The sequence below is a fragment of the Teleopsis dalmanni genome, chromosome 1 (assembly GCF_002237135.1).
Source record: "Teleopsis dalmanni isolate 2A chromosome 1, ASM223713v2, whole genome shotgun sequence".
NCBI classification, from domain to species: domain Eukaryota; kingdom Metazoa; phylum Arthropoda; class Insecta; order Diptera; family Diopsidae; genus Teleopsis; species Teleopsis dalmanni.
The window spans coordinates 49,762,253-49,784,478 of record NC_051846.1 but is presented as its reverse complement, the minus strand read 5'-3'; the positions used below and the strand labels follow the sequence as shown (position 1 = coordinate 49,784,478).

At 28.1% G+C, this 22,226-nt stretch overlaps 3 protein-coding genes across 3 annotated transcripts; 2 read left to right on the top strand and 1 right to left on the bottom strand.

Moving 5' to 3' along the window:
• Window positions 1-62: 62 nt before the first annotated feature.
• Window positions 63-11,369, bottom strand: LOC119668828 (E3 ubiquitin-protein ligase listerin). The gene is made up of 17 exons (XM_038078518.1): window positions 11,242-11,369; window positions 10,395-11,182; window positions 10,146-10,325; window positions 9,090-10,092; window positions 7,968-8,999; window positions 7,634-7,909; window positions 7,338-7,570; window positions 7,073-7,256; window positions 6,831-7,020; window positions 6,677-6,765; window positions 6,332-6,603; window positions 5,648-5,807; window positions 5,448-5,562; window positions 3,938-4,149; window positions 2,787-2,978; window positions 2,555-2,722; window positions 63-169 (listed from the first exon to the last, which is right to left on the bottom strand). The coding sequence occupies exons 1-17, from the start codon at window positions 11,287-11,289 to the stop codon at window positions 110-112; spliced, it is 5,202 nt and encodes a 1,733-aa protein (XP_037934446.1). The 5' UTR covers window positions 11,290-11,369; the 3' UTR covers window positions 63-109.
• Window positions 4,220-5,454, top strand: LOC119668917. Its single transcript, XM_038078635.1, has 2 exons — window positions 4,220-5,051; window positions 5,140-5,454. Exons 1-2 carry the CDS (start codon window positions 4,286-4,288, stop codon window positions 5,430-5,432), a joined length of 1,059 nt encoding a protein of 352 aa, XP_037934563.1. The 5' UTR covers window positions 4,220-4,285; the 3' UTR covers window positions 5,433-5,454.
• An 865-nt stretch (window positions 11,370-12,234) lies between the features above and the next one.
• Window positions 12,235-14,759, top strand: LOC119680910. Its single transcript, XM_038093935.1, has 4 exons — window positions 12,235-12,538; window positions 12,657-12,821; window positions 12,876-13,242; window positions 13,303-14,759. Exons 1-4 carry the CDS (start codon window positions 12,407-12,409, stop codon window positions 14,757-14,759), a joined length of 2,121 nt encoding a protein of 706 aa, XP_037949863.1. The 5' UTR covers window positions 12,235-12,406.
• Window positions 14,760-22,226: the final 7,467 nt, after the last annotated feature.

The window sequence follows — 22,226 nt, the reverse complement described above, 5'->3', positions numbered from 1 at the left end:
ATGATATTATTTATAACGAAGAAGAAAAAAATAGAATCGCTTAAATAAAATAAGTTCACAAAATTTATTAAATTTATTTATTTTTAATTACACGTTGGAAGTACAAATATTAAAACACATTTCTGCAAATAGGGCACGTAGATTTGCTGCTCGTAGTAAACCATTTATACTGTAAATAAGAAGTAGTATACATATTTGAATTAATTACTTATTATAATTATATATATTGTTTTGATTGAATGATTTAATAATACAGATTTTTTGCATACAATAATTGTTATTTAAAGATCTGTTGCATTTCACAATATATATAGCAAAATATCATATTTTACGTAAGAAAGAATTTAAATAGTAATATGTCAATATATATATTGTATATAAAATATAATATATATATATCAATAACATCAATATTATATTGCAATTTATCTATTTTTTTGAATATGGCTTAGATCATAAATAACCATTTTTGTAGGTTAATATATATGGATGGTTGTACAATATGATGATGTGTTTTCCTCTTCAAATTTATTGAGAACTGTATGAATGTACAGTAGCAAATGGAGGAAAAAGTCACAGATGTAGATTTGAATAACCAATTTATTTAAAAATAGAAAAAGATTAAACTAACCCCAGGTTATTTTTATAAACTTTATCAAATTACGAGCAGAATTATGTTGTTGTGACCTGACTTAAAAATCTGACAAGCAAAAAAAATGCACTGAGTTGCAGATGTATACTGTCTTAAAGCAGATACTACACCGGGATGAACATCCGAAAGTTTCATTCGATATTCGATGTCATTGATGCTTTTTCCTTTGCAATAGTTTTTAATGTATTATATTGTACAAAAATTGACAAACGCAATGGGCATCTATTTCTATGATAAGTGAGGTAGAATCCTTGGATAGCAGCTTATTATAGGCTTCTATAAGAAGTAAGTTATATTATATATGATATATGATAACAACTACTTGAAATTCGAAACTTTAAATTTGACATGTTTGAATATTACTGGACAATCAAGAGCTAGTGAATTATAAATAAAAAGTTTTTTGTAGTAATTTCTAAACCTGCTGCATAACTCAATATCATATGTGAAGAATATAAGCATACTATTTCTACTGATTTCCAGAGTAAAATTATTTATTTACTGCAGGAAAAAAAGATACGTATAATGATTTAGAGGATAAGAATTCTATGCCAACCACTTATTATATTAAGATATTATACATAAATAACTTTATGCGGTCACGAGTGTAGTTGTACACATTAGAATTGATGACAAATAACAGTATTGTTCAAGCTCTTACGCTACGGTCAAGTTTTGATAAAAATTCAAATCTGAATAATTATGGTGACTATGCGCAGGTTTAACTAAATTCACTAAACTAAAGCCAATTTCCGGATGGTTTTTTTCTCTCAAAGTTGTGTACGTCTGTCTGCGATAAGACATTTAGTATTTGTTTAATTAATTAGACTATGATCAACACCTAATCATTTCCGTTGTTCTGTGTTACGCTTTATTATTTAAGGGCCTTGTTGGTATTACGTTAAGTCGACCCGTCATAATCTCGGATGATTTTTTGACACTGTATTTATTAAGTTGTTCATTAGATTTAGTGAGTTAAATTTTGACAACTAAATTACGTAAACTACAATATACAAAACAATGACGTAACATTGCTAGGCCAATAACACAATATTTTACAATTGGTTTTTACTTTAAGTCATATAAAGTATAATTTTGTTTTTAATTTTTGAGTTGTTACGTCGAAATTACATTAAAGTCGGTGTTATTTATTTTATTCCTAATATTAGGATTTCTCCTATAAAAAGTATACAAAAAATTAACGCTCGAAATAAAAGTTAATATTTTAATAAAAACTGACTATAAAAAGTAAAGTTTAAGTCATATAGTGTGATTGAGAAACTATGAGGAGAAAAAATTATTATAAAACACAGCCGTAGTTTCTGTTAATATTTAAATAAAGTTTCAGCACCGAAAAAAAGTCCTTGATATTAACAAAACGACTTATGATGGTCTCACTTCAATTGTAACAATAACTCTAACCATAAGCCCTTTTCAGTTTCAATACTTAGAAAGTTTTCCGCATTAATATTTAACTTAAATATTAGTGGAATCCCCAAGCGAACATCAGTATAAAAAGAAGTAAATATATTTTAAAGCTTGTTATACGATAATGTTATGTGTGCTATACGTATATGTAATATAGTTGGTACAATTTGTTCAATTCAATTTTTTCAATTATATATATTAAATACACTAAAAGAGAATATTGAGTATTTTTCATTTCTAACATCATGAAGTTAAATACTTTTTAAGTATCAAAATGTTATTAAAACGTATTCAAACATTTTAACTGACAACCAATTATATTAAGCTAATATCTGCAGCAAAAAGTTATCGGTTATACAAACACTACTTCTAAAATAATTCATTGACAATATTGGCAATATTCCTTATTTTATGATTAAACTACTAATAATTGTGTTTTTCATAAATTATGCAAAAATTATTTATAAAACATACCAAACAAGGTCCATGAAATTTCTTTTTACAAGTCTTGCATCTTAATTTAGGCAATTGGCAAGTATCCTGGTGTATGACATTGTAACAAATATAACATTTTTCAACTCCTTCGAATTTCTTATCCAAATCATTTTTCCACATGGTTAAACCATCAAATATTCGACCATTCTAAATTGAAAAACAATAGATTTGAAAAACTATTCTTGAGTTTAATATAATTTTATTGCTTTACCTGAGCTGTCATAAAAAGTGTTAACTGCATACCAATATTACGTTGCGATGCTCGACCTCCAATTTGCTTACCACATTCAGCTTTTGCGCTAGCTAGTGGATAGTTTATTGGTAGTGTTATAACCAATTCCATTCTAACTTCATCGATAGAATAAATAGCAAAGACTTCCCGGGTTGAAAAGTGCACAGTTACCTATAAAATTTTTATTTTATTTATTATAAATTTAAAAACATAGATTATTATCTAAAACTCTCACACAATCCAATACCGCTATTATTTACTCACAAACATCACAAAAATTATTTAAAGAATCACAAAACTTATTTTCAAATCAAGCAATCATACCACATTTTATTAGTAAATTTGGATTTACCAAGTTTCTTTTTAGTTTACATTAATGTTCATTAACACAAGTTATGGTTGATTGCTCGATATGAAAGCAAATATATTTTTTGTATAACCCTTATTCAATTGAAATCGAATATGATAACAATATGAATGCAAAATTTTAGATTCTACTAATATAATAATAATGGATATTACATCCAATCTTCAAAATATTTTATTAATTTTGAAAATCGATGTTGCGATCAATATTGTTGTTGTTGTTGTTGTTGTAGTCTGTAGGAACGTATACGACAAGTAACAAAGAAATGACAAAGAGAATAGTTGGGAACAAAAGCAGAATATGGTGAGTTAAAGTTAAGAAGCTTCAATTTTTGGAAATCGTACATTAAACAAACTAAGCTTTTTATCTGCTACTATTATATGGTAATATGATTCGCGATCATATGAATTAACTAAAAAAATGGTAGGCGCTTAACAGCTCAACCTAGTAGCTAACACATTAACAGAACGAACCCTGAAAAATAAAAAATCATGAATAAGAACAGCTTTGAAATAAAAATAGGTAACTACAAGAATAACTTTCAATTCAATGAACTTGTGTTTTCAAATAAAGCTATAGTTTATAAGCTTATTCTAATTTAAAGCACGATAAGTGCTTTGGTTAGTGCCGGAACTTAAAGTTCTAAATATGGTACCACTAACTACATCAAAATAAGCTCTTAAATTACAAAGTTTATATAAAAGGAAATAGATGAGATCAAGGGTGAGTTTATAACAAATACATATCATTCATAATAGTTTACCTGCATGTTTTCATGTTTATCCTTTAGGTGTGTGATAGCTTTGAGTTCCTCTTTGCATATTTGTTCAGACACATAGTTGGTTGTTAGTTTATCTACGAAACTTTTTGGTCGAGGCGGAGAACAATTCCACCACTTTCTGACAACTGCTGGTAGTTTACGTAAAAACTCAACATACAAGTAGCAAGCATATTTTTTTAGTTTGAAGTTTCTTTCTAAAATTCAAAAATTAAAATTAAAATTATTTTTTAAGAAAACTATTACGTTTTGAAATAAATATAAACCAAAGAGCAATATATTTCAAGTTTTTAAGTTTTTGTTTGTAATGGTAAATTTATAGGTTTCCATAAAATGGCGTTAACTTTTGACAAAATTCCAAGTGAAATAGACCTTGTTAAGCAGTTACCACCACAACCACCCGTTGAGCAGGAAATAAATTCTTTACGGGACACTTTAGAACATCGTACTACACGATGCAGATTAATTAAACGTCTGCATACTAAACAAAAGAAAGAACCGCATCATCTAATTTATAAATTTTTCTGCGTTTGTCCACATTACAATCCCGATTACTGTAAAGTTTGTAAACATTCTGGTAACGTTATCATCGATCGTGATGTGTTAACAAAGGAGGAACACTTGTGCTTCTTAGCTACACCAAAGAAAAACTATCAAGAACCGCGTAAACTACCGCATTACTACCAAAAGAAATGTTTGGTACCTAACTGCACTACACGTATCGCGGAATTAGCTGAACCCAGTATTCCACGCGTTCAATACACAATTGAAAACTTTAAAAATATTTTAAAAAGTAACCGCCTAGTAAAACTAAAAACGCACTTGGTAAAAAAACCAGAGGTACAGCACACTACGATTAGAATGGCACTCAATTATATCGATGAAGAGAAGCGTTTACGACGTGTAGCTAAAATAGTCCAGAAACGTCGATGCAAACGTATGAAGAAAAACATTTTAAAGAAGCAACGCAAACAAATAAAGAAAATTGTTATGGTGTTGTTTGAGGAAATGAAAGATTTCCTTTTGAACGATCAGTTTATGATTGACGAAAAATCACCATTATGCGCTGTGATACTTGAGAAGATAAGGGATTTTACAGGTTAGTTTTAATTTAAATATTAGAACTACGTTTACATTATTCGTATATATTTTTATGAAATTACATTTTTGTTTTTTTTTTTGAGTAGATCAAGAATTTTATACAACGTCAAACTTACGTGAATATCAACAAATTTTAGCTAACAATTTAACGGTTTGGATCAACAAATTTATATCTAACCTAAATATTCATGTAGCACCCCAGACAAGACGATTACTTAAACCTGATACTGAACACTTTTTACCAGTTCAAGATTTCATTTCTCAGTCAGAAACAATGGAAGAAGAAGCAATTAGTGAGGGAACATATTTGCCGACAATGTTGACTGAAGGCGGGGAATATGAACAGGAAACTGACCCTCATATAGAATCTAGAACCTAAATTTTATACTTTTACCTTTATTTTCAGTCCAGTCAAAGCTCATGAATCCATTAAACGTTATATTTTTTCTGGTGTCGTAATTTTTTAAGATATCCTCTGGCATTGCACGATATAGAAAGTGTAATATATTCTGTAAACCAATCATTTATTAATATTAAGGTACATAGAATATTATATATATAAATTAATAAATGTAACAATTTAAACAAACATACTTCCTCGTATCTATTATCCGCTATCCACTTTGTGTATTGCGCTCTTAAAGGTGAAGAAGAAGTTGCACATATGTGAATTATACAATCCCAAAGTAAGAGATATGGGAGTCCGACATGAACGTCAATATCTTCGAAATCTTCTATTTCAGTTAGTTTAAAACTTTAAAAGTTTAAAAAGTTAATTGATTAAAATTAAATTAATTAGTTAAATTATAATAATTGCTTGATTTGTAAAAAACTATTCTACTTTTTTATAATAATACTACTAATCATAACAAAACTACAACTTAACGAATTGTTTTCGACTACAAAGTTGTAGAACTTATTACCGTAGGCACATAAGGCTTTTGTAAGAAAAATTTTTGTTTTCTGAATAGAAAAAATTAATAAATTTATGATGTAATACAGTGCGTTATATATACTCTTATGTAGAAAGATAAACGTGATATATGATGTTGTACAAACTACACCAAAAGAGAGATCAATTTATGAAAATATTCATAATCAGCTATCCAAAAGCTATCCAAGATGCGATAAAATAAAATGGGTCATTATCCCATATTTGTACTCTTAATGCATGGTGATATATATATGAACCATATATAGGGTTCAACCATTTAAAATCACATTAATTGTGGTCAAACTTAATTATACGTGACATAGTAATTAATCACAATTACTTACCTAAATTCATTTGTGTATTTTTGTATAGAATCTTGAAATTGTTTGATATAATTCTCAAATCTATGAAGAAAATATCCTTGAGGTAATGTCTGATCATCACATGAATCGATTTTCTTTTCTAATGCTGTGGTATCTTCAGAAATAAAATGTATTGATAATTGCTTCAATACTTCTAATGAAGTAAATTTAACAGCATTAATAGGGTTTTTCAAATTTTCAAATAAAAATTTTAATATTTCATCCAAGCTAATGTCTTTTGAAGTTTCATGAAACTAAAATATAAACAATAAAAATATTTAAATTACTATAATTTATATTTGGATGAATTGTAAAACATTAACTTACTTTGAAAATTTCACTGTAATCTATAAGTTCGATAGCAGGTAAAATTTCATCCATTACCGAAACAAAACATAGAAAACTCATACCATTTTCTAAAATGCAAATTTTGGTATATTTAATATATATATTATTATTATACTTATACAAAATTATTTACCCTTTATTTGTTTATTTAACAATCGATAAAAAGATTTGAATAAAACTAAATTAACATCACGTTTAAAAACTTTTTCCCATTCATCGATGACTTTAAGCAGCACTTCAGATGAGCTTTTCGTTTTCTCTAAGTTAATAAACTTCGTTAAAGCAGCAAATAATTTATACACGCTAACAATAAATAAAATTGTCTAGAATTGAAAGAATAAGTTTAATGTGTATATTATTATAATATTTAATTACCTTTGGATCAGTATAAAACTCGACCGATTTTGCAACACTAAGTACCCAAGAGCTTAATCCGATGCGTATTACATCCCAATTTTTAATCGTTAAAACTTGTGAAAAATTACTTATAATTTCCGAAAGTAAATTTATATATTCGACTGTATCAATAACCACCAAGTTCAATTGTTTGTTAATTGGCCTGTAAATAATATTAAAAAAATATATAATACTTAAAATTATTGTACATATAAGTAATATATATTATTTTGTTTAAACTTACATGTTGAAGAGTAACAAATCTTTTTGAGTATGTTGTCTTTCTGATATATCGTTAACAATTTGCAATACTGCTGTAACCATTATATTATCTGATATATTGTTGTATTCACCACTAAAATTATTTTTTATAAGACATCGAAAAACTGATGCTTTAATCCACATTAACGATGGAACTTTTTGCATAATAGGACTTTCCAATGTAAATGTACTTTGAGATAAATCGGGTAATAGGTACTATTTAACAAAAGAGATAAATTACAATTGCAATTGAAATAAAAAATTAATAGACTTTCTTACTTGCAAACAATTCAAATAAGCTTTCAATTTATCCTTTGCTATAAAATTGTCAGAAATATCTTCAGATAGTACTATTGTAGAATTTTCTTCAAACTGTGCGTATTGTTGATAATAAATTAAAAACTTCAGAGAGCGACATGGTGAAATATCTGTTTCCTTATTTATTTCTTCCATAATAAGTTCTTTTACCCTGTTAACTATTGCCGAATCACTACCCATAAATAATTTTACTTTTTCTGATAAAGCAATCATTAACGTTGTTAACTCATCTTCTAACTTTAAATAAAGTATATATAGAAAATTATGCAATTATTGAATATAAAAAAATGCATACCAAATTAGTATTACTTATTAAGCTATCACCAATTCCTGCAATATAAATACTTTTAAGTATTTGGGTTAATAATAATTCAGACCAATGTGTGAGCAAATTTTTAGTTGGATCATAGTATGCTCCTGATGTATCGTCATCGTTTAACTCATTTTCTACGTGCTGTTTTTCTGTTTCTTTGCAGACTAATTTATATATTGTTACAAAATTAAGGAATGTTCGTTCAAAAATTGTCTTCATATCAAAATCCTCGACAGAGCTTTGTGATAGCGTTATGTCAGTTGATATCTGTCGTTTAATACATTCAATAAATAAACAAAACTCTTTTAGTTTTGCGACATTAAATATTGTCTTTTGATCTTTAAGTAAGAGGGCACTCAAAGCACCATCTACCTTTTCGTTACGATCATGATTATTGGTGGTTTTTGCTATTAAACATAATACAAATTGAGAAATTGTCGTAGCTTTATTTTCTACAGAAATAAGGCTGAAATCATCTAAAAGTAGACTTTGATTTACTGCATGTCCGCACTCATTTAAAATTTGCTCATCTATAATAATATCTTGAGTTAATAAAGCATCCTGCCAGCAAGTTGTTATTTCCCATAGTGTATCTTCAGATATAAATTCATTTGCTGAACGCTCTAGTGTAAATTTGAAGAGCTTTAAAAACACATCCGCTTGAACTGATTTTGAGGCATGACTACAAATGATACTCATGTTTTGTGCAATGAAACTACAACATGAATCTACATCATCATTGAGATCTTCGGCTGTTAAAACTTCTGATAATATTGTAAAAATAGAATCCACTGTTGCAGAAGTTATAGGTATTTCTCCATCATTAGTTTGGAAAAAACATTTACTCAATAAACTCAAATTCCCTACTGTTCCATTAACAACTTCACGTGTAATATATTCAATACTTAACTGAACTGCAGGTTCTGATAATATTGTACGTACTTCTGGTTCAATACACATCGGATACGAAAGTAATTTCTGAATTACCGCCTTTTTAACTTGTGGATTTTTTATCTGAAAATAATAAAAATACAATGCACAATTTTAATTATAAAATTATTTTTTTCGAATATAACAATTATTATCCTCCATATATAAACTTACATTTAAAAGGTGCTTGTTAATAAATTCAAAACATTCCAATTTTTCAATTAGTTGTAATACTTCAAAAATTAAGTCAATCATATTATCGCAAGCATTGTCATCTAATAGATCAATTGTACTTAAAAGTAAATTTAATGTTGATGTTAGATCATCAGCAGGTGTTAAACTTTTATAAAAATCTTTATCCGAGTATAGCTTTGTAAAATCACGCATATAATTTACATATGCTGAAGACTTTTCTACTATAACATTATTTATGCAAAAACTCATTAGCTTTGAGACCAACTTTTTTAATTTAATTCTAATTGAATTGAAATCTATTGAGCTCGCTTCTTTATCTTGGTCTAGTTTCATGATAGTAGTGTCAGATTCTTCAACAAACTTAACCTTTTGAGTTCCGAGATTTGGTTTTGTTGAATAAAGATGATTCATTAGTTGAACAGTATTCTCCAAACATTTATTTTCAATTGCATTGTTTTCCATATTTTTAATAATCACATCATTTAAACTTTCCCAAAATTGTTGAAGTAATTGTTCATGGTAAGTGGTGTTATTTATTTGACGCTCTGTTAAAAACGCAATGAAATTAGATGTGTGCAGAAAAAAGTTATTGCCTCTGTTATTGTCGCAACTTAAAAAATATTCAGTAGGTTCAACTACATAATCTATAACCAAATTTTTTATAAATACATCCTGCTCGACTGTTTGCTCTTCAACGCTAATTTTTTGTGTCATAAAACGTAAGCATTCAAAGTACGCTTTAAATACGGCGTTCAGATTGCCTTTTGAAGAGACTTTTTCTTGCATTATATATGTTTTCATGTCTTCGAAGATTTTTTTATAAAAAGTATACAAACTTATTTCTTGGAAACACTCTGGAATCAGATGTGATAAAAATGGTAACATATTTGGTGCTATAGATTCTGCATTTTGTTTAAATCCATTTCGTAGTAACAAAGACAATTTGGGTAGAATTGTTTTCTGAAAATTCGTAACTTTGTGCCTATAAATATCTTGAATGAGCACTACATTTTTCATAATGTGCGATATACATACCAATCAGAAAATGTTGTTTGCACTAACAGAATACAACCCCATACATGTGGAGAAACTAAAGGATCACAATCATCAAAATTTTGAAAAGTAATATTAATTGCTTGCGATTTTATTTTTGGCAGAAAATCCGATAATTGTTTAGATTGCAAACAATGATAAAGAAATTCAAACCAAGCGGCCCTATAATATATATAAGTATTATTATATAGTAGTATTATAAATAAATTAAACAGAAATTCGAGTACTTACTTTATTACAGCTACTTTGTGTTTAGAAAATGACCAGAATTTTTGATGTGTAATTAATGTTTCCATGTTTGTAAGAGTTTGTGGTTGGTAATCTGAATTCAGTGTGTGTTCCATAAAAAAAGATAGCTCCTTCAAACTGGACATAATTATCCTTTGATATTTTTGTTCAGCTTCTTCCGGTTGTAAGGTTTTACCATTAGAAATTGTAGCAGGAGTATGAAAAGTTAGATTTTTTACTGTATACTCCATAATTTCTTTTTGGCTATGTAGACATACTTCCTGTACACGATTGGTATGCGCAGCAAATGTTTCACGAAAACTATTGCTAGCAATACTAGCTGCCGGTGCATAGTTATCGAAATGACTAGCTAACCATATCGGCACTAATTGTTTCAAGAATGGTGCAACATTTTTTTTACACTTTGTTACTAATAATTGTTGAACAGTTTGCGCTAGTTCACGAACGTTATGCTCCGTATCGACTGCTAAATTTTGATAGTATTTTGGCCACACTGGTAAGATAAGTTTTACATCATCATCCGTTGAGGTATTAATTACTTCAATAAATTCTTGAAGTGCCTTTTTTTTAGTGAGACAATCTTTCTTTGACATTTTACGAAATATCATCTGAAGTTGCGGACTAATATTTGCTTCAAATGAATCAGTTAGATTTTCAGTTGTGGTAAAGCCTGGTGCAAATGGCACCAAACCTAGTTCTGAATGAACAGAAAATCCAACAAAATTGGGTACTTGTCCCAATAGTTCAGCACTGCGACTGCTACTTGATGGCTACACATTAAAAACATTATTTAATATTTGTTTAATTATTAATTAAGTTTTATAAGTACCTTGACATTGTTTTTGGTTCTTTGCGTGTTTTTCGTTTTGCCACCCATAACTTTAAAATTTTTAAATATTACGTGCCAACCAAAATATATAAAAACATTTACTCATGTTATCTTTCTGACTGTCAAAAGATTTCACAATTAACACAATAAAGTGTTACCAGATATTTTTTTTTATATATATTTATGTGCACGTATGATGATTTCAAATATACTTCGTTTTAATATATTCGGAGATTATATAGGCGCAAGGATTTGCTAGAGATTATATATAGAAATTTGCTAGAGATTTTTTGCACTGCACTTATTTACACTTATTTATTGCACTTATTATTTTTTTGTTAAAAGTTTTCAAAATATTTATTTATTAAACATCTTATAAAACCTTCACAATGGTAACACCTAATTTACCCTACTCAAAATTCTGGTAAATACCAACATTCACTGCCATACCGACGTAATATACTATTTCCCTCAATTTACCATCTATTTACTCGAACTCGCATACGGACATAATAAGTATGTTCCACGAGCTACTCGTAGTAAAACTCAAGTAAAGTACAAACTGAAAGCGTAACACAAATAAAGTACAAATAAAGTAAAACATGCCCTTTACACAGATTTTCATGAATATCTGTGTAGAATGCAAATACACAGCAAATAAACAATACAAAAACAGCTGATTCATACATCACACAAATTTGTAGCATTTTCAAATTTCGACAGAGATGTTATGCTGTCTCAGGTGCTCTCATTTACTCGAAAATTTGCTGGTGGAACGCACTTGTGCACACAGTGTTACTCAAAGTTACTACGAGTAGCTCTTGGAACAGACCTAACGTTAACGTGATATAACTTTGTTTAAACATATTAATTTCTTAGAAGCAGTTATTTTACGAAAACTTATATGGAATAAAATTTTTTTTTTTAAATATTAGAAACTAGACTTTTCGTAATGAAAATAAAGTGGTTATTAATTGATACGCTTTAACATGAAAACATTATTTTTTTTTAAATTATTTTTCAGTGTAGTTCTATGGTATAAAATTAACATCTGGTACCACCTAAAACATCAAAACAAACTCCACGTGCGTTAGCAATTGAGTGTTGTTATATTTTGTATGAGTGTATTTTTAAAAGAAAAATATTAAAAATTAAATTTAATAAAATGACAAAGTTTATGTCTTACTACAACTTGTTTATGCTTTCGGAACCGAAAGAGTTAATAGGAATTGATGCTGATAGAGATGATGGACATATTATCGTAACACTTGGAAAAAGTATGGTGATGATAATAAAGGTAAATTGTATATCAGTAAAGTACAAGTACATGAACATTCAGACATTTTAATTTACTTAACATATGTATATTTCGTATGCTTCAAATTTATATTTTTAATAAAGAAAATACTTTTTAGATTAGCACTCAAAAAAGCGTACGCAGCTGGTTAATTTCGGAAAAACTGTCTGCAAAAGTTGTCTACGATCGTCAAAGTGAAAAGTACGTCGGTGTATTTGGAAATCGTGTAATACGGTGTTGGGATGCTAACATTACTGATGTTACGAAATGTAAACGACTAAAGGTAAATGTTTCACATTTATTATTAATAACTGAGACAAATACTTATTTATGACAGTTTAAAAAAAGTATTGCAGATCTTCTAACGGTAGATAATGATACTTTCGTACTTTACAGCGATGGATCATGTGAAACGCTCTCCAAAGCTATAAATTCACGTAAAAATGATATAGAATCAGGTCCATTACAGATAGAACTCTCTGTTACCTATACATTTAGTGGTGCTTCAATTTGGAATTTAGAAGATTCGAAAATACTTACTTATTTTAAGCATAATAATGTAAATGGAAATTTGGAATTAATAAGACTTGATCTCGAGAATAATAATATAGTAACCTACAGCATAAACAGAACAGATGAAAATGTTAAAATTGCTGGTTATATTGTTTTTGATGAAGATGATGGCCCAACGTTATTAACTATATGTAACTATCATTATTTCTATTTTCTATATATTTATATTCTATAATATCTATATTTTATAGGGTCTGACAGGCGCATATTTTTACTTAATCTTCAAGGTACAGAACCGGAAAAATCCCCTGGTGATTTTGTTGCACTACTTACAGAACTACAACTTGAAAAGCCGATTTCTTTGGTAAATGTGTCAAGGAATTTTATAGCTATTTATGGAGCAAACAGTAGTAAAGATGGTGGCTTTTTACTACTATATAATACAAAATTTAAAGTTGTCAAAGGTAAACAATTTTTCAAAATTTATTTTGATGTCTCAAGGCTTTGGAAAATAAAAGAGCATCTCCTCTTGGCAATGGGCCAAAATTTGTCCGTCATTTCGTATCAGATGTCAAAAGATGTTCTCGCAGACTTAATTGGTTCACAAATTAGTAACGATTATACAAAACTAGCTGAATATGACTTTAATGAAGAAGAATCTTTCCACGAGGGTTTAACTTTGGAAGAACAATTCATCCAGAATGGAACTGGAGTTAATTTTGCTAAAAATATGAATCATTTCGACATGCCTAAAGCTGATGGCCAGAGTACTGCATATGAATCTGTTTCTAATTTTAACAATACTATTAACGAATTATCAAGACTACATTTACACATTGATGTTTTAGAAATTGATCGGAATCTCAATGAAAGAAAAATTAGCCTTATGAAAAATTATAATGATGATGGCTTTGTTAATTGGCATGTTCAAACTATAGCAAATCGATTGGAACGTAGCGGTGCAAGTGAATATGAAGTTACTGAAAAACTTCTTACTTATTTAATAAAGGCAGATCTTCTACAAGATATTGCAGTATGTTTAAGACGTTATAACAATTTATCAGAAAAAATTCTTGCGCGAACGTTATCCTATTTGCTAGAAAAATTTACTCCAGCAGAAAATCAAAGTCAAAACGAAAAAAAAACAAATGACAGTACAGAACAAATGGAAGTAGATTTACCAGAAGCATTGGATAATGGTACTACGATTGCAGACATACCAAACTTTAATATTTGTGAACAAAAATTTCAGAGAATTAATAGGAAAGTCAAAGTTGTTGACGTTTTAAATACGCTTCTTTTATGTACATTTGATACCGAAGCGATTGTTGTGCACTTACGTCATGAAATTGACTATCCGAAACTTTTAAAAGTCTTTGTCCATTTGTACAATTTATTTACTAGTAAGGAAACAGTATTTGAAAAGCATAGCAGCTATCTGCCACAATCAATTTATGTCGAAATACAAATTATACGTTGGCTCAGTGTATTTCTTAGCTCACACTATCAAAACTTGGTTCTATCAAAAGATGAAAATATGTTAAATATACTTGTCAATTGGAGTACTTTAGCTAGTAACTATATTCGCCAAGCTGAAGACTTAAATGAACTTCACTGTCTTATTAATGATTTATTGGATTGTAAGAGTTCATATACTGAAAATAATTTAAATACATGGTATTCGATAGAGGAAGTAAATTTATTTTAATAATTAAATTTTCTTAATTTAATGATTTAATGAATAACTTCTTAGTTACAAAAAAAATGTTTCTTTATTAAATATTTTCAAATTCCATAAATAATATATTAAAATGATTTGCATCAATTTAGTTTGTACATATTTATATATACATATGTAGACATATCGTTGAAATTTATTTTATTTTAAAATACAAGTTTATTTATATTTTATAATAGCTTTGTTTTATTTTATACTAAACAAATCAAATGAGCTAATTTTATTAAGTCTTGTAAAACTATATTTAAATTTCTCAGCATTATTTGTTTTAGTACAGACAATGTACAACAAAAACAAGTGGGATAAAATGCAACTGGTTTATAATTAATTAAATGACAAAAAGTTAATTTATTATGTAGTTATGAAATGTTATGAAATTATTCTTTTTGGTTAGAACATTGCAGTTTTTATTAAAAAAGTCATATAACAAAATAAAAATTTTTTTATATTTAAAGTTAATAAAAATTAATACAATGCTTTACTAGGACAAATCCATAATATCACGAGGGGATACATATAAAATCTTTCGGTTTAAGTTTATCAAAATCTTAACGAAATTTCGTATAAAGCGAACATTCCTAACCACTCGTTAAGCGCGTTTATGTGCAAAATAATGGGCTTTAGAATCTTTGTGGATGGGAAAAATATTAAATAATGATATTTAATTCACTAAAAAATTAATTATTATAATTAATATTAATAATTAATTTAATTAATTAATTATTATAATTAATATTAATAATTAATTTTTTATTAATTAATTATTATAATTAATATTAATAATTAATTTTTTATTTCTTTAAAAAAAAATTTTATAAAGCATATATACCATCCATATATAAACCTAAAGAAATTGCTTGGTAGTGCAACTTCTTCTTCTTCAAATAGAGATTCATAGTGAATTTTGTGAATCCTTGCCAAGTATAACAATTTTATATATATACAGTTAATTCAAACTACCAGTTTATGTATATTGCTGTGCTCAAATATTGCTTTAAACTAAAACTTAGTAATAATATTTTATGTTAAAAAATGAAACAGTGATAAAAACTAGTTTTTTGATACATAGCTTATATAGCAGTTATTTCTGAATCCGAACAAAGTGAATTATATTTAATAAATTATATCAAATACTCCTTTTATCAGAATCGAAGAAAACTAAGTAGCGTATATTTTGTTCGTACGGAAATTTTGTGATTATTAAATAATTAAATAATACTTTATTGTAACTCAACTTCATAAGCTGCGAAAACGCTTCTGATGCCATTACGAGATGCGGGATTTGAAGTAACTGTAAGAATATAAGTTAAAAGTTTTACAAAATGAAAGACTCTGTGAACCATTTCTTACTTTGAAGCTTTAAAAGCTTTAAATCTCAATTAGACAATTTACTGTAGACTTAACGCACGCAGTATATAGTATTGGACTATACATTTACAAGGAAAAATAAAACGTAAACGATCAAAACTATAGAAGGTGTATCTCAACGCTTTTATAAAGGTTTGATTTCATTTATATCCAGACTAAATATATGGACAGTGTCACCGGCAATAAAAATTTGTATATATAACATATGCCTAATCCATTATCTTATATGAATCAGAAACTTGGCACGTAAATAGAAAAATAAAACAGGAAAATCTTTTACATACTGAGAATATGCTATTAAAGAATGAAGATTTAATCCGCATATATTTATATGCATATTTAATATAAGCTAAAATATTTATATGCATTTTTTTTTTTATAAAATAATTTTAAATAAGTAATTACAGAAATACAACATTTTTTGTATAAAACACTGTAGTGTTACTGTCTTCTGTTTTTAAAAAATAATTTCCAAATAAATTAACCCTAATTAATTCTAAAACTATTAGGGAATTAAAAATACGATTTCTTTGCATTACGAACTTTGAACGGTACTGATTCTTCTTAGTTTGTCTTATGATCCATAAATTCTAGTTTCTTGTTAACGTAATCAATGTAAAAAGCTTATTTTTATCGACATATAGCGTAATAAAAAAAGTTGCTCACAATAACAAACTCTATTAAAATCCGTTGTCAAATCCTCATCTGTAAGAAATTGGAATCGCACCGAAACCTATTATGTACTGCTCAAATTTCAAAGGAGTGTGATTGTAAATTTTGAATTAAAGAAATTGGTAACATTTAGCACAATTAGTCTTTTTTCTATGTACGCCTACACACTGCAAATCTTGACATTCTATATCACTTCAATTGTTACACCCATTTTTCTTTAAAATATTACAAAACGGGTATTGGCAAATCTTCCTTCCCTCGCTTGAATTCTTCTAAGCGGAGATAAATACCTAAAGAACTTTTAAATTACCTTTATATACGAATTTTAATTATTTGCCTCTATTCGTTAAATATGAAAAAAATAGCGTACCTTACTAAAAGCGACACAATTATATAGCACTGATAGCCTGATGACTTCCTTTTATACTCATATAAACATAATATTTTTCCGAATAAGATTTTTAGTTTTGAAAATAAATTTAATTTGATTCAAAGTTTGAACACAAATTGCTTTCATAATTTTGATGAGGTGTCTCCAATTTAAGTTTTTAACAAAAATCATGTCTAGTTATTTTATTGTATTACTCCATTCAATTTGGGCATTATTAACTGCAAACAGTCTTAGATTCTAATAACGCTTACCAGTGATAAAAATTGCTTTGCTTTGTCGCCAAAAGTTTGAGTTTGAGCTTTTATTTCTAAAAGTAATTAAACATATCATCAATATGTACCTGGAAAGATATAGAACTTTTTGTTGCATCTACATCAGTGTACAGAGAACATAAATTGGACAAAAGCGGATAACCTTGAGGGACTCTAGCTTCGATTGTACTGGTAAAGAAAAGATAATTCTCATCTCGAAGTTTTCGCTTTATCAAAAAGCTTCCAAATTTTGCACATTTTATTAACCAGTCCGGCATTCCAGATTTACAAAATAATTTCTCGATATCAAACATTATGAGATCTGTTGACTTAACGTTAACGTAAAGCTGATAAAGAATGATTTTCCTTGAAACCTTTTCCTTTGATATGAGTATAAATAAATATGTATAAATTGCTATACCCTAATAGAAGTGTATATAGTTCCATTAAAAAAATTTTAAAAATATATATATATATATATTTTATTAGATTAATAGAACAAAACTCTCTATATAGTTAAATAAAACAGATGAGAACAGGAGTTTTGACTCCCAGTGAAGCAAAGGACAGTGGCCATTATAGAAAACACTCGACCTTCGTATGAAGGTCAGAATATGTGTTCTTAAAGATTTCCTACTATTAGACACTGGATACAGTGAAAAAAATAAAATAATAACTCCATAAGGCTTTTAAATTACAGTAGGTCACTGGAAATTTTTTTCATAACTAACAATGCATAAATTGCAAAATCTTTATAAAATTATTACTTTAAAAAAGTTTTTCTATAATTTTAATAGTTTTGAATCTATGAAATTATTCACATAATCGAATTTATGGCTATATTGGGCTATAAACTAAACTTAAAATTAATAGTTTTAGCTTTTGCATTCAACGGCAAAATTGTATTCTTAATTTATGATTATGTATGCTACCCCGCCTAAAAGCGAAGATCAATGGTATAATCTACTCACACAAAAGCATATAAAAAAAAATATTTTTTACTTATATTGAATTTTCGAACAAAATGCAGTTTGAATAAGTCATTCTTATGCACCATGTTGTAACCAGCATCATCATCTTCGTCTTCGTCATCGTCATCGTCATTGCTTCAGTATAACCATTTTCGTGATGGTTATACACATTACAATCATAATGATCATTATTAAAGGTTTAAATTGTTTCGTCTTCGATCGTGTTCAACGTAAGTCAAAAGGATTTACCACGACTAAAAGACCGCAGGTTGCCTGGTACTTGCCGCCTACCTGTTGTCAGGGAGCAGGTAAACTCGAACTCACTAACACCATTAAGCAGAGTAACATCGGCTACAGCAGCATCAAGCAGCAGCATAGAAACTACAAGAAAACATAAACGAAGAATTTTGTAGAATATTCGTTCCTCTTGAGTTGTCTTTACTTTTAAATCATTTGACTTTTTTGTAAATGTTTTAATTTTTTTTCGTTGTTGTTGTAGTTTATATACCAAACATATATATTTATATATATAGAATTTGCATCCTTTGTAAAGCTGTACGTAGCATCGCCTTCAAAACGATTCTTTTAGATCTGTTATTCTCTTTTTTAAACCTTAAAACCGGCCGGTATTATTTTTAGATACAAGAAACTCGTTGCCATGCTGGAATAACTGGCTTAAAAATGCAATGATCTTGTTCCACGTGAAATTCGGTCTTTTCTTCTGTTTTGCCAATGAAACTTTTGGCTTGTCGTGGACTAAAGTATTTGTTGCCTGCGTTAAGTAAAATCAATTGATCGTAACTGCCACAGTATCTTCACATAGTCAAGAAGGGGGTACAGTTTCGTTGTTACAGAAAAGGTTATACAATATACATAGAAGCAGGCATACAATATAATTAATAAATAAATTTAAAATACATACCTGTTAGGTCATATTTTGACATATTAAATAATAAAACATATATTAAAATATAAAACATTTTTAACTGATTTTAACCATATATGTTACCATATATGTTATATGTTATAATTTATTTTTTCGTTTATCGTTTAGTTTTAACTAAATTTATGAGTCCTTGAATTCAGTCTCAGTATTACTATCTTGCATATTCAATATAATCAGCATAACCGCAATTTTGAATTAACTTTTAAAATATATTACCCCTTTAGTAAATAAACTCAATAATGAAGTATTGTATTGCATTAAATACTAAGCTTAAATAACGTATTTCTTCCTTCACTTAATTAAACTGTTGATTGTTTAAATTTTTTTTGCGAGATACTACGTGATGTACGTTTTGAATTTATTTTAAATAAAACGTTGAAGAGTATACGAAAGGAGACAAACTCTACTATACGTTACAGCACTTCTTTGATTTCTATAAAAATCGTGAAAAAAATTGTTAGTAAAATTTTTCAGGCTATATTTAAAAAATAAAGATAAGTTCTTAAGTTAATCATATGCATTAAAAAGAGATACTTTTGCAAATCGATATTTCTCATTTATCACAATGAATGTAATCCATAAATTATATTATTTGCATTACATACAGTTAATGTAGTAAATAAGCGATCTAGCTTAACTCATAATTTGTAAAAATTTAAAATAATATTTCATTTGATATATGTGGAAATTTTTATGTTTCTGATATCACATAAATTAACCTATGCAGTCTCATCGAATTTAATATTGGAAACAAAAATTTTACTAATTATTAAAATGAAAAGCAATAAATCATTATTATTAGTTTAAATGTCATATGTAGTTTAGGATAGATTTAGGATAATTTAGGCGAATGTCGAAAAAAGTTTGCAAACTTATACTCTTACAGTTAATAGTAGGACTTACTATATGCTAACAGTTTTGTTTTTTTGCAGTAGAAGGAAAAAATCAACTGCCATAGTGTGAGACTTTAACCCACTAAAACCAACTCTTTACCCACTATAACTATTTTAACTACATAGGTGTGAACAGAGAAGATGTCCGCACCGAAAATGGAAACTTTATTTCAATAATTAAGAGAGCGCTGTGATTAAGAGTCTAAATATCTTGTAGTCTAGATTTATTAAAGCTAGAAGGCATGGGCGTGATGCAGGTATAAGGACATGTTCTTTTTTTTTCGCTAGCGCAGATGCTACAAAAGTTTGGAGCTGTCCATTTACCCACTATTGTAGAAGTTCTTATTAAAAATAAATATCCTAAGATGAGTACAATTTTTAAATGTTCTATTACATTTTGAGCAATTGCATAACATTTTTAAATTATATTTTAAAAAAATATAAATTGTTTCTCACTTGAAATACATATTTTTTTTTTAAACATCTTTTATAGGATATGAATAGTACAATGTTAACTATTTGTTAATTTATTACTTATGCTGAATTGTACTAAATAGATATTAAGTAATACGTGTGCGGGTTTGGTGCAGTCACCATTGTTCAGCTTCCATAACTTGAAATACATATATGTACAAGAGTTGTTTGAAAGAATTGTGGCGACCCAGTTGGCTGTGCATTTATTGAATTTAAAAAGTAAAATTCAATTTCAAATATTTTTAAGTTTTTTCTTAAACCTTTCTAATAGTTCAATACGTGAATGCCATCAAAATATTCATTTTCTATGAATATTTTTGCCGTTCAAACAAATTTAAAACTTGGAAACAGTAATATCACTGGGGTCCAGATCTGATAACTTATGGCGATGATCAATTCACTTAAAATAAAATTTGTGAATTTTAGACAGCGCCTATCAAAGTATGAGCCTGTCCATTATCTTAGTGAAGCAAAGTATTTTCTTTTACTGTGAAGACATTTCGTAAACACCTAAGAATTTGTATAAATTGTCCTCCTTGTTTTGTTTAAACAAGGTAACAGATACTTAGAAATGCATAAATGATTTCATTTTTGGTCCAGACAAGTAGGCTTAATTAATTTCTATGCAATGATCATCTAATACTCATTTCTGATATTTTTTAATACAGAAGATGCATCTTCACCTCTCCAGATTTTTACTATTGCATATGATGGCGCAGAGTTTAATTTTCATTTAATTGGTGTTTAATTTCTAAAGACGTATTATTTTGAATGTACAAAAATTTAATCACTATGAAAGACTTCTGTCTCTTTTTTTTACAAACACTCCAAGTTGATCAATAAAAAAAATTACTACACCCTCGTAATAAATATGTCTCCCCGAAAAAAATTATTGATTTTTAATGCTAATCCGATGACAGCAAGGCATAGAGGCAGACCGAAGTTGAGATGGAAAGAAAACATGTACAAAGACGCCAGAAAGCTCGGAATTGGAAAAGAACTGCAGAAGATTTTTTACGATAATTTAAAGGTAAATCAATGTTTTTATGTTAAGGAGGTGATGTTCTTGATTTAGTGGAATTAGAAAGATGAAATATACTAAAACTGGAATAAACCGAAATAGCTAACAACCACAATTGCGTGCAACTTATAGGATAAAAGTGAGATCTTGTAAAAAACTGACGTAATGGAAAATACATTCCACTAATAATATTGAGTTGTTAATAATTATTTGGAAAGACAATTCTACCACATTCGCTACACTTTTTTTCATCACTTGTTTCGAATAATAAATCACGTACTAACCGAGTATCGGTGCAGAGATTTCATTGAAAGTTAGAGAATAAGTATTAGAGTCAATTGCTTCTAAATATTCTATAGATGTTTTATGAAAGGTAACAAAAATTATAATTTCTGATGGCTGCGTAATAGATAATACCAACTTCTGCACTGTAATAGAAAGTAATTTGAA

Bases quoted from the DNA above. Each gene is read 5' to 3' on its own strand.
- LOC119680910 (XM_038093935.1), top strand. From the start codon at position 12,407: ATGACAAAGTTTATGTCTTACTACAACTTGTTTATGCTTTCGGAACCG. The intron at 12,539-12,656 runs GTAAATTGTATA...AATACTTTTTAG, and splicing joins GTATGGTGATGATAATAAAG to ATTAGCACTCAAAAAAGCGT. The intron at 13,243-13,302 runs GTAACTATCATT...TATATTTTATAG, and splicing joins CCCAACGTTATTAACTATAT to GGTCTGACAGGCGCATATTT.
- LOC119668917 (XM_038078635.1), top strand. From the start codon at position 4,286: ATGGCGTTAACTTTTGACAAAATTCCAAGTGAAATAGACCTTGTTAAG. The intron at 5,052-5,139 runs GTTAGTTTTAAT...TTTTTTGAGTAG, and splicing joins GAAGATAAGGGATTTTACAG to ATCAAGAATTTTATACAACG.
- LOC119668828 (XM_038078518.1), bottom strand. From the start codon at position 11,289: ATGGGTGGCAAAACGAAAAACACGCAAAGAACCAAAAACAATGTCAAG. The intron at 7,257-7,337 runs GTAAGTTTAAAC...TATTATTTACAG, and splicing joins GATTTGTTACTCTTCAACAT to GCCAATTAACAAACAATTGA. The intron at 5,808-6,331 runs GTAAGTAATTGT...AAACTTTTAAAG, and splicing joins AAATACACAAATGAATTTAG to TTTTAAACTAACTGAAATAG.